This window comes from Borostomias antarcticus, assembly GCF_949987555.1.
Source record: "Borostomias antarcticus genome assembly, chromosome: 3".
Lineage (NCBI taxonomy): Eukaryota > Metazoa > Chordata > Actinopteri > Stomiiformes > Stomiidae > Borostomias > Borostomias antarcticus.
The window spans coordinates 4,741,009-4,753,546 of record NC_140236.1 but is presented as its reverse complement, the minus strand read 5'-3'; the positions used below and the strand labels follow the sequence as shown (position 1 = coordinate 4,753,546).

General features: G+C 48.4%; 1 protein-coding gene across 1 annotated transcript in view; it reads right to left on the bottom strand.

Moving 5' to 3' along the window:
• Positions 1-12,538, bottom strand: part of prex1 (phosphatidylinositol-3,4,5-trisphosphate-dependent Rac exchange factor 1) — a gene marked incomplete at both ends in the record, with an annotated part of 82,583 nt that overhangs the window by 25,966 nt on the left and 44,079 nt on the right. Inside the window, 6 exons of the mRNA XM_084435837.1 lie at positions 2,854-2,946; positions 4,407-4,549; positions 8,301-8,373; positions 8,655-8,730; positions 11,108-11,157; positions 11,299-11,402. Of these exons, the coding sequence (XP_084291963.1) occupies positions 2,854-2,946; positions 4,407-4,549; positions 8,301-8,373; positions 8,655-8,730; positions 11,108-11,157; positions 11,299-11,402 (539 nt within the window). The remainder of the gene's footprint in view (positions 1-2,853; positions 2,947-4,406; positions 4,550-8,300; positions 8,374-8,654; positions 8,731-11,107; positions 11,158-11,298; positions 11,403-12,538) is intronic.

Here is a 12,538-nt window from a genome sequence, read left to right as displayed (position 1 = left end):
GGTGTGTTTTGATGAAGCGCGCTGGCCAGAAATCCAATATTTCTGTGAAGGTGCTACAGTACGTTTTGATAGCCTGGAAGCCAGACATTTTTATTTTTTTTTGCCAGGCAGTCTGTCTGCCGGGCTCAGATTTTGACAGTCCACTCACTGTCATCTGTGGTCCCCTGCTCATATCTCATAGTTTAGAAAAGCAGTTTCATCTGTTATGACTGTCTGTGGCTCTGTGGCTGCTATTTTGAAGCACGTCTCCCTCATAATAGACTTTCTTATCATCGGATTCAGACATCTGGGGAAAACAAAGGTCAAATGAAATTCAATCAAATGGAACTGGGTTTCATAGCCCTCGCATGCCCAGACTGGTCCAGAAGAAGCACGTCTAATCGGAAAAATATGTCTCCCGTGCCGTAAAAGCAGAACGAATCGGAAGCGCTCTAATTTATATTCGGTGGCTGTGGGCTGCGTGTCCTCGGTCCCATCGTGAGAATAATGCCTTCTCTATATCCTGTCTCTGAGGGCCCGGGGCCCGGGGACCCCAGATCCGCTGATGCCACCCTTGCCATCGGTTTCCTGGGGCTTTGGTTGTCTGGAGGTTTGGTGGGGGTCTCGCTCTGGACGAAAGCCCAGAATGGATGTAGGGGAGGTTTGGGGGGTGTGTTTGTGTGTTTGTCTGTGTGTGTGTGTGTGTGTGTGTGTGTGTGTGTGTGTGTGTGTGTGTGTGTGTGTGTGTGTGAGAAGGTATTTGGTATTCCTCTCTCAGGGTCTCTCTCTCTCCCAGGGTTTTTTACTGACCATGGGAATCAGCTGGGCCTCATTCACTAGCCTGGGGGCGGAGCCACAACTAACCACACTGTCACTGTTCGGAGAGGAGGGGGGGGCAGGAGAGAAAGAGAGATCAGAGAAAGAGAGAGCAGAGAAAGAAAGAGCAGAAAAAGAGAGAGGAGAGAAAGAGAGATCAGAGAAAGAGAGAGCAGGGAAAGAGAGAAGATAAAGAGAGAGGAGGGAAAGAGAGAGGAGAGAAAGAGAGAGCAGGGAAAGAGATCAGAGAAAGAGAGAGCAGGGAAAGAGAGAGGAGGGAAAGAGAGGAGAGAAAGAGAAGAGAAAGAGAGAGGAGAGAAAGAGAGAGGAGAGAAAGAGAGAGCAGGGAAAGAGAGAGCAGGGAAAGAGAGAGGAGAGAAAGAGAGAGCAGGGAAAGAGAGATCAGAGAAAGAGAAAGCAGAGAAAGAGAGAGGAGAGGAAGCGAGAGCAGAGAAAGACAGGAGAGGAAGAGAGAGGAGAGAGAGAGGAGAGAAAGGACGCGGACACCGAGAGGGGGGGACTGTTGGGGAGATTTGGCAGCAGAGCAGGGCTGAGCAGCAGAGACACTGAGAGTCAGAAAGGCAGGGGTGAGAGGACACAGAGTCAGACAGACAGGGGTGAGAGGACACAGAGTCAGACAGACAGGGGTGAGAGGACACAGAGTCAGACAGACAGGGGTGAGAGGACACAGAGTCAGACAGACAGGTGGGGAGGACACAGAGTCAGACAGACAGGGGTGAGAGGACACAGAGTCAGACAGGCAGGGGTGAGAGGACACAGAGTCAGACAGACAGGGGTGAGAGGACACAGAGTCAGACAGACAGGGGTGAGAGGACACAGAGTCAGACAGGCAGGGGTGAGAGGACACAGAGTCAGACAGACAGGGGTGAGAGGACACAGAGTCAGACAGACAGGGGAGAGAGGACACAGAGTCAGACAGACAGGGGTGAGAGGACACAGAGTCAGACAGACAGGGGTGAGAGGACACAGAGTCAGACAGACAGGGGTGAGAGGACACAGAGTCAGACAGACAGGGGTGAGAGGACACAGAGTCAGACAGACAGGTGGGGAGGACACAGAGTCAGACAGACAGGAGTGAGAGGACACAGAGTCAGACAGACAGGGGTGAGAGGACACAGAGTCAGACAGGCAGGGGTGAGAGGACACAGAGTCAGACAGACAGGGGTGAGAGGACACAGAGTCAGACAGACAGGGGTAAGAGGACACAGAGTCAGACAGACAGGGGTGAGAGGACACAGAGTCAGACAGACAGGGGTGAGAGGACACTGAGTCAGACAGACAGGGGTGAGAGGACACAGAGTCCAGACAGACAGGGGTGAGAGGACACAGAGTCAGACGGACAGGTGGGGGGGGGGGTGGGGGAACCCTACGTGGGGCGGAGCTGGGGGAGGGGCTACAGCCGGGGGCCAGAAGGCAGCGAGAGAATGAAACAAAAGTATGTGAGTTTGAAGAACAGAGTGAAAGGAGAAGGGAGAAGAGAAGAGGAAAAGAGAAGAGGAGGGGAGGAGGAGGAGGAGGGAGAGAGAGCAGGCAGAGTAAGGGATGAAGAGAGAAAAGTGTGAGAAAGGGAGAGAGAAAGAAAGAGAGAGAGAGACTAAAAGTAGACAGAGTTGACATGTGTGTGTGCGTGTGTGTGTGCGTGCGTGTGTGTGTGCGTGTCGTCTCTGAGGGCAATGTGAGCAGGCGTGCCTAATCCGTCTCCCCACCCTAGGGACAGTCACAGACAGACAGAGTGTGACAGGACACATCTAAACACTGAACAGCCTGACCCACTGGGACTAATGCGCTCTGGCAGTGAGGGAGAAAAAAAAAACAGAAAGAGAGAGAGAATGTGTGTGTGTGTGTGTGTGTGTGTGTGTGTGTGTGTGTGTGTGTGTGTGTGTGTGTGTGTGTGTGTGCATGCGTGTGTGTGTGTGTGTGTGTGCGTGTGTGTGCGTGCGTGTGCGTGTGTGTGAGTGTGTGTGGGGGGGTGTGATCAGGATGTGTTATGACACCTGTGATGAAGGTATAGCATAGCGGGGTTGTGTGCGTGTTTACCTCTGCGTGGGAGCCCCTGGTGACAGATTTCACCACGATGGCCTTGTTCTTCTCCTCAATCTCAAAGCCGTAGTCTTCCTCCTCGGGATGAATCTACAGGGGGGGGAAAAGAAAGTTGAATCATTGATCAGGAAAAAGAAACCATGATAGCCTAATCTCCGTGTGTGGTCCAATCAACTGTCAACACATCGGCTGCTCCTCCCTTTGGACTGCATCTCATGTCTTGTGTATGTCATCATGTGGCAGAAGGCTTGTTTCGTTGATTCTTTAAGTCCCAAGCTTGGGGATATTAATGTCATTAATTAACTGAGCGCATTAGTGAGCTAACGCTAGGTTAGCCACTGGGCTAACTCCCTGCTGCGGCGCTCTGATAAGATTATTAATGAATGAATAATGAATTAAGTTATCGCTAGGTTCCGTCTAAGGAATTGTTTGAGGAGTCATTTCAAGCTGCGTGGTGGATTATGGGTTATTATCAAGAACAAGATAAACCATTTCTGCTAGATAAACCAGAGAAAATGTCTTCTTCTTCCGTTACTGTGCTAACGAGCGCTAGTGGGTTAATATGCTAACGCTGTATTAGCCTGACACAACGTAGCTCCTGGTTTCCCGCCCTTTTGGGGCTTTGACCTTTCCTCTCAATCTTCCAGCACCTGTTGTTGAATGTCACGTTGCTGAAACGTGGCTGGGTGTTGACCATAGCCAAGAGAGGGCAGGAAGAAGAGGGAGAGAGAGGCAGAAAGAGAGGTGGCCTTCGCTGTCATGTTTCACTCTCATTCTGTGCTTGCAGCGAGAGGCAGCAGACAGCTACTGTCTTTAGGTTGACAATTTAAAAGAACAAACGTTTAATGTAGAGTGAAATGATGACGAAGGTCAAGAGCCCATAACTGGCAACTCTTTACAGAGGTTCATAATTAGTGCACACTGAGAAAAACAGAATAAGTGCTCTCGCATGGCAACGCATAGCTGGTTTCTCTCTGAATTTCTACTGTATTTCAACTGTATCATCTGATTTTGATTGTTTTTGCATTCATATCCAAGGCTTTAGCTTATCAAAACAACATGTCAAACTTTTAAAATTAAAGCAAGACATGCGTCATCAAATTGAGCTATTCTCCGATGCTATCTTGCTATCGGTATGAGAGGTAGCACAAGGGTAGACTGTACCATGACGCACAGCTGAATCCATTTTCAAAAGTGAAATGCTATTTAAATATGCACATGGATCAGAGCAACTTCAAAAGGTCCGTATTGGAAGGAGATGTCCCCCGAGACGCTGAGGATATGAAAATCTGTGTGTGTGTGTGTGTGTGTGTGTGTGCGCGCGTGCGTGTATGCGTGCGTGCGTCTGTTGCACGCACTCTAATCCTCCAAGCCAGATGTTGTTAACATCATCACACACGGGGTCCTGATGGGGTGGAGGCTGTCTTCGATTAGGCCCGCTAGAAACCTTGACTTCATACCAGAAATGTGCAATGAAATCACAGCGCTATGATGTCAATAAGGGGTGTGTGCGCACGTGTGTGTGCGGGCGTGTGTGTGTGGTTGCTCACCACCAGGGACTTGGCCAGGATGTTTTCGATGAGTCTGAAGTCGTTGCGAAGCTGCTTGCTCTTGGCGCCGGTGCCCTCCGTTTCCTCGTCGGCATAGAAACGGAAGAACTGCGACTCGTCTTTGAATTCGCTCTTCTCCAGGACTGGGGGGGGGGGGGGGGAGAAAAAGAGAGGTTAAGAATGCTTTCTTCTTCCTCTCAAAAGGAGACATTGGGAACGTCCGTGCCTTGAGACGGTTGTGGTTGCGAGAAACTAAACTTGCACCATGTGGACATCCAGAGAAATTAAAGACGGACTCTGTGACTAGGGACTAGTGGGTGAGCTTCAGGGGAGAACGCACATCTCTGATATGACATTTTATTTATTGGACAATTATTAAAAGTCAAATGTAATCCACTGGAGCCTACAGACGAGGTACAGTACACCAAAGCCCTTGTGAATAAGGAATGGCAAATATCCCTTCATGGGGTAAATTGAAGTCATTCCGTAGTTATGTCCTCCAACTTGAATCACACACTTAAGACGCTTTGAAGAAGCTGCCAGTTCATGTGGACATACACAAACAACAACCTAATGGCTAATTAGCTCGTTAGCTAGTGACGCTATGAAGAGCGCATCTGGAGGCAAGCTGCATATTTCAATACAGAGTGGGCTTGTAGACTCTCTGGAGTGTGTGTGTGTGTGTGTGCATGCGTGTGTGTGCATAGATGTATGCATTGATGCATGCGTGTGCGCAAGTCTTCACATGTCTATGGACAGATCAAATGTAGCGTACGTTGCGTGCGAGTGTGTGTACAGTAAATCCCAGTGTTGGATCCCGCACCTTCCTCACACCTGGCTCGTTAAGACAGGTGCACGCGGCATCAGGGATCAACTGACATTATTACCTAATCTGCACTGTACCAACACACACTCCAAATATCCTTCAGGACTTAGCAGGTAGCTAGCAGTGAAGTAGACCTGTTTCTTTACATACCGTAGTATAATTGAAGGTCTAGTTCATTACCAAGTAGCTGTGAATTCACCAGATGTGTAATATACAATACCAGGTGTGACCTGTGACATGATTATTGAGTAATGAATGCTGAATTAATCGTAAAAAAAAAAAAACGTTTTGGGTTATAGTCTGGTTAACTTAATATCTCACTTCACTTGGTAGAGTTTGAAACACAAACATTCTTTACCATGATGATGGTTACAGTACTGTATGTGGTCAGCTTATTCAGACAGAAGAGTCAGACTGTTCTTAGCTGAGGAGTGTATTCAGAACACACGCACACGCACACACACAGAAAACGGACAGCCTCACGTGTGTTTTCATAGTCATGCTGGAAGGACACCCCGTCCCCCTGTCTGTTCTCTCTCTGAACTTTTCCATGGAAAACTGTCAATTCACGTCCTCACGGCCCACGAGATGACAGCGAGCTGGCGTCTAACACCTTGTTATTGTTCTAGCAAGTGGCCGATGTGTGTGTGTGTGTGTGTGTGTGTGTGTGTGTGTGTGTGTGCGTGGGTGTGTGTGTGTGTGTGCAAAGGTACCCAGCTTTTTGGGATAGCATCTGCTAGCTAGACCAAGCAGAACAAAAGACATTGCAAACTGATCTGTTTTGAGAGCGCACACACACACACGCACGCACGCGCGCACACACACACACACACACACACACACACACACACACACACACACACACACAGTCTGGCTCTTTGCCAAGAAAATTAAGTCTGACCTGAAGGCATTTCCTATTAGTCACTAGGGTAGCGCCATTCAATACCTTAATACCACCTATTCAACTGGGAGAAGACCAGTCAGGAAGTGTCCTTCTCTGGAACCAACAGAAAACACACACAAAGCTACTGTGCAGACAAGGAAATCTGCAAAATTGAATACACCCAAGTGACCCATACAGTATGAGCATCAGTGTCTGTTTCAGTTCGTCCTTGATTATTATGCAATCCCCCCATCAGAGAGAGAGAGGGAGAGAGAGACAGGGGGGGGGGGGAGAGGGAGACAGAGAGAGGGGGAGAAAGAGAGAGAGGGAGAGAGAGAGGGAGAGGAAGAGAGAGAGAGGGAGACAGAGAGAGGGAGAGAGGGAGAGGGAGAGGGAGAGGGAGAGGGAGAGGGAGAGGGAGAGGGAGAGGGAGAGGGAGAGGGAGAGGGAGAGGGAGAGAGAGGGAGAGAGAGAGAGAGAGGGAGAGGGAGAGGAAGAAAGGGAGAGAGACATGCTGACTAAGACAGTGAGTGTGATGGGGTTGGGGGTGAGGTTAGCAGGTGAAACAGGTGAGAAGACATGCTATGACCTCAGCAGGCAAAGGAGAGTGAAAGAGAGGTAGAGGTGTGTGTGTGTGTGCGTGTGTGTTTGTGTGTGTGCGCGCATGTGTGCGTGTGCATGTGTGTGCAAAAGAGGGAGTAAGAGAAAGAAAGTGAAACATACTGTAACTGTAATACCAGGGAGTCCTGGGAGTATGCAATTCTGAAATTGTGTGTGTGTGTGTGCGTGCGCGCTCGGGCGTGTGTGTGTGCCAATACAAAGGGTGTCTACCCCTTGCCAAGGAAGCATCTAGGTTAAGCGGTTGCCTCTGAGGACCCTAACGAGCGTCACCCTAACGAGCGGTCACGGTTCGAGTCCCTGGCCCAGAAACCGCTGTGGCAAATCCAACCAGCCCAGTTCAGGGAAAAGTGCTAATGCTGTTCTCATGTCCTGCACATGGTCAGATAAAAGCCGACGCCGCAGAACTGCGGTCAGCGGCAGCTGGCGTGGATTAGAACGTATGGATGTGGGAGGACTTACTGTACTATTGCAACGATGAACACGATAGATATGAATAGGAAAATGGTTTGGGTGGTGGCAACTATATTTCATTTCATTTCATTTCAAACCTTTATTTTATACTCGTGAAGCACTGAGGTTTCCCTCATTTACAGTGATGACGGGTTCACACAGAGACACAAAACAAAAAAAATGCAATGTACATATACGTTAATAATGATTAAAAACAGTTCCAGGTTGAAGTACATGGTAGCCATGTGAGGCGTGACTGAAGGAAGGACCTCAAGCTTTAGAGTCTGTTGTGAGGTATTCCCAAGTATAAGGAGCATCATGGGAAAAAAGCAGCCCTTCCAAGTTCAGAATGCACTCGAGGAACCCTGAGAACAAGCCGATCGTTTGATCTGGTCTGGTAGGTGCCAAGGATCCACTCCAACAAAGACGAGATGTAAGGTGGAAGTTTACCAATAATGGCTTTGAAAATAAATGAATACCAGTGATAGTTATACCTTAGAGAAAGAGATGACCAGCCCACCTTATGATAAAGAACACAGTGGTGAGTGTCATATCTATAACCCGTAATAAGTCTTAGTGGTAGACAGACTCCAAGGGTTTCAAGGTTGTCACGGAAGCATGTCTATACATGTATCTATGTACTGTAGATAGTGTGACCATAGTCTAATACTGATAGATATGATATGATACAGTGATATGATACAGTCATGAAGCGTATGCATGTATTCTCCCAGTTTTGCATTGCAGTTGTGCGTGTGTGTGCGTGCGTGTGTGTGCATGTTCATGTGCGTGTTCATGTGCGTGTGTGTGTTCATGTGCGTGTGTGTGCGGTTGTGTGTGTGTGTGTTCATGTGTGTGCGTGTTCATGTGTGTGTGTGTGTGCGTGCGTGCGTGTGCGTGTTCATGTGTGTGTGTGTGTGTGTTCATGTGCTTGTGTGTGCGGTTGTGTGTGTGTTCATGTGTGTGCGTGTGCGTGTTCATGTGTGTGTGTGTGTGTGCATGTATGTGTGTGTGTTCATGTGCGTGTGTGTGTGCGTGTGTGTGTTTGTGCGTGTGTGTGTGTGGTTGTGTGTGTGTGTGCGTGCGTGTGTGTGTCTGTTGGAGGCTGACTGACCGTGGTGCATGAAGCCGTTGTTGCACAGTCCCACTCCCAATGTCACTGCGTCCTCTCGTGTGGAGCAGTCGCCCTGGGAAACCAGATGACGCACAAGGCGCAGTCTCTATTTTAAGGCTCATTTAAACACACACTAGGGCTCTAGCTTATTGACATGTTTCGATATGCGTGTGCAGAATATTGTATGTTTACATTATGTGAGAGTACGTAAGAAACTGTGTGTGTGTTGAATGCATACAGTATGTGCATAATGTGTAATGTGTGTGTGTGTGTGTGTGTAGTATCTATATATGCATATGTGAATGTGTGTGTATTATCAGAGACTGTGAAATCCTTTTGTTCAGTTCACTGTACCTGTGACAGAAGCCAGTCCACCAGTTTGCTTGCTGGTATCACAGACTTGAATGTTTTCAAATGATGGTCTCTATCCCTGCAGGTGAGAATGAGAGGACAAAATACAGTCATTACCACCAGGCAGAGGCACAGACGCACGTACAGGTCCTCACAAACACACATCCTGACCACGGTGTTAGTAATCTCTGACGCAGTCTGAAATAGCACCTGACCATGACTGAGGTACAGTAGCACTTACATGTGATCATGTAGTAATCATGTAGTAGATCAAGTATTACATGTTACACATCCTATATGAAACCTGTAATGTCTTTCCATGATGGTATCATGTGTTCACACTTTCTCATGTTATCCTTTGGATTCTTGTTGTGTCTTAATGCATCAATAAATTCATTCATTCATTAATTCATTTGCAAATGAAAACTATTGGGTATACTTTAACCCCCAAGCATCTTCTGAAATCAAGTCTTCCAATGATCCTCATCCATAATTGTATTTAATTTGTTTTCAAGATTCTTTAGTAGAAGGAGCAGTCAAAATCTTAAAGCTTGTGCACAAAACACCCAAAAAAGTAGACCATTCATGTAAGAGGAAGTAGATAAGTAAAACAGGAAACGCTCAACAGGAAGTGGGGTTGTCACATGAGTGGAACATTCTGAGAACATCCACTGGTGTTTGGTTAAGCGTGCCGCCGTGCTGAGCAAGTAGGACGCATGCATGTGTGAAGACAACGCACGCAACACACAGTATGAACACAACACACAGGCGTGAAACACAACCGTTTACGACCAATCGTTTCTGAATGCCAGGCTAGAGATTGTGTGACGCCAGGCCATTCAATGTAACCACAATAGGGAACACTTATTACAGAGTGACTCATCTGAAATGGCTTGAGGATGAAATGTTCTTTCAACAGTTAGTGAGAAAAAAGTCACACTGAAAATCGCTCAGCAGATTTATGCAAATCTTGAAGCTTATTGCTCATGTTTAATTAAAATATTCATATTTTACCACCAGCTCAGCGGCCTTGTGGTTAGAGTGTCCGCCCTGAGACTGGGAGGTCGTGAGTTCGATCCCCGGCTGAGTCATACCAAATACTTTTTTTCTTTTATTTATTTTTTTTTTTTTAAAGGTACCCATTGCCTCCTTGCTTGGCACTCAGCATCAAGGGTTGGAATTGGGGGGTTAGATCACCAAATGATTCCGGAGCGCGGCACCGCTGCTGCTCGCCGCTCCCCCAGGGGATGGGTCAAATACGGAGAACTAATTTCACCACCTCCAGGTCAGGTGTGTGACAATCATTGGGACTTTAACTTTATATATATATATACTGTATATTACAGGGGCCTATCTGATAAAATGGTACAAAAAATAAGACAGAATTAGTGTCTACTCGACTAGACCGCTTATACAAATTAAGACTGACAACCAGCTGGTGTATTGGCTTCTCTGGGTTAATGGAATTCCCCCCAAAACCAGAATCCTTTTGTTTGACTGCAACAATTAAAACTGTGGCTTTAATCAGTGGCTAAGAGATGGAGGGAGGAGAGAAAGACAGATATAGATAGAAAGAGAGAGAGAGTGGGGGAGAGGGAGAGAGCGAGAGAGAGAGAGGTGGAGGGGTGGAGTTGAGAGGGAGGAGAGAGATAAATGAGGGAGAAGCAGGAGTGCGTGTGTGTGTGTGTGTGTGTCTGTGTGTGTGTGTGTGTGTGTGTGTGTGTGTGTGTGTGTGTGTGTGTGTGTGCACGTGCACGCGTGCGCAAATCCCTGATTAGCGGAACGTCTGCCTTTCCGTCTGGGTGCTACTGGTGAAGGTGACTCGAGAGGGGAAAAGAAGATTGATGCAATGCTGTGTTTGTTAGGATGTGTGTGTGTGCGTGTGTGTGTGTGTGTGCGTGTGTGTGCGCTCACAGCAGAATAGGGTGGGTTGCCAGGTTGGTGGAAAGGCAGGGTGTAACGGTGTCACGCTGGCGGATCGACTGTTTGTTCAGTCATACAGACAGAGTGAGGGGAGGTGTGAGGGATGAATGTGAAGCTCTCATGAATATGCAGACATTATTCAACCTCATGAATATGCAGACATTAATCAACCTGGAGAGAGGGAGAGAGACAGGTGGAGGAGAAGGAGGAAGAGGAGGAGGAGATGAGGAGGAGGGGGAAGAGGAGGAGAAAGAGATGAGGAGGAGGGGAGGAGGAGAGAGAGAGGAGGAAGAGAAGGAGATATGGAGGAGGAGGAGGAGGAAGAGGAGAAGGAGATGAGGAGGAGGAGCAGGAAGAGGAGAAGGAGATGAGGAGGAGGGGAGGAGGAAGAGGAGGAAGAGGAGAAGGAGGTGAGGAGGAGGAAGAGGAGAAGGAGGTGAGGAGGAGGGGAGGAGGAGGAGGAAGAGGAAGAGGAGAAGGAGATGAGGAGGAGGGAGAGAAGGAAGGAAAGGAGGAGGGAGAGAGATACTCACTTGATGACTGGCGTGTATAAGCTGTGTAGGCGACAGTAGAGTCTCACACCCTAGGAGGAGGCGGGAGGAGAGAATGAGGATTTGAGTCACGTATCCTCCAGACCATCCAGCCCTCAGTCTCTGTCTCAGGCCTTGCCCTCTCACACACACACACACACACGCACGCATACATAATGCACACCCACACACACCTTTGACATGATGTCCTCCATCTCGCTGCGGGCCTTGTAGGTGCCGTCGTCGTAGCGGAATCGATACAGAACCTGCTCGTTCTTGAACTGGTGCTTGTCCGACACTGGGAATGTCAAGAGAGTGATGGAGAGATGGAGAGAGAGAGAGAGAGAGAGAGAGAGAGAGAAAGAGAGAGAGAGAGAGAGAGGGAGCGAGGGTTAATGTCAACACTGACTGGCTCCTGCTTAAAGATTCATCACTTCCACGCTCGTCTCTCGATGTATCACTGCTCCTTCCACATCAGCAGCTCTAGACCAGGGCTGCATCTCAATCATCTAGAACAGCCTCCTCTCCTCGTTCCCTCTTGTTCTCCCCTTTATTCCTACATCGGATGTGGAGCCGTTGAATAGCTGAAACCAACATGGCGGATAGCGCCCTGGGAGTGACGCCCTCCCGGCCAGTTCCATGAAGGACACACGGGGGTCCAGATGAAAGAAAGAGGAAGAGCAAGGTGGCCAGCGGAGTGCCCGACTAATACCTCTTGGCAGGTATGGCGCATTAACCGTCTGTAGCCTTCCAGAAAACACCGTACATTGAAAGACATTCCTCTCAGGGTCCTGATGACATCCAACGCAATGTGGGGTGGCTGTAGCTCAGTTGGTAGAGCGGGTCGTTCAGTGATCGAAGGGTCAGCGGTTCGAATCCCAGCTCCGACTGTCAACATGTCCTTGAGCAAGACACCTAACCACAAAATTGCTCCCAATGAGCAGGTTAGCACCTTGCATGGCAGCTACCGCCATCGGTGTGTGAATGTGTGTGTGAATGTGTGAATGAGAGGCCATTGTAAAGCGCTTTGAGTGCCACTAAGGTGGAAAAGCGCTATATAAGTGCAGTCCATTTACCATTTACAGTCTCTCCCCAAAACATTAAATTAAATGGAAAAGTCAGCCTGCCCTGTATCAGTGAAGCCAAAGTGATAAACTAACACCAGTCTGTTTCTGGACAGAACACTGCTATGCCTGGTTACCCTGCCAAACAGAGGCAATTTGGCAGAATGAACGCAAGCTGGCGAGACAGACAGACTGTCTGGGGGGCGACGGTCTCTCGGTCTACGCCTCAATATCCGTTTTATAATGGATGTGCCTGTAACATAGCTCAATATAAGGCCAATGGATATGGAATAGAAAAGTGCACGTCGGACTGGTGAGTGGTCGGAAACGCAAATAAAGGCCAAAAATCTCTCTCTCTCTCTCTCCCCCT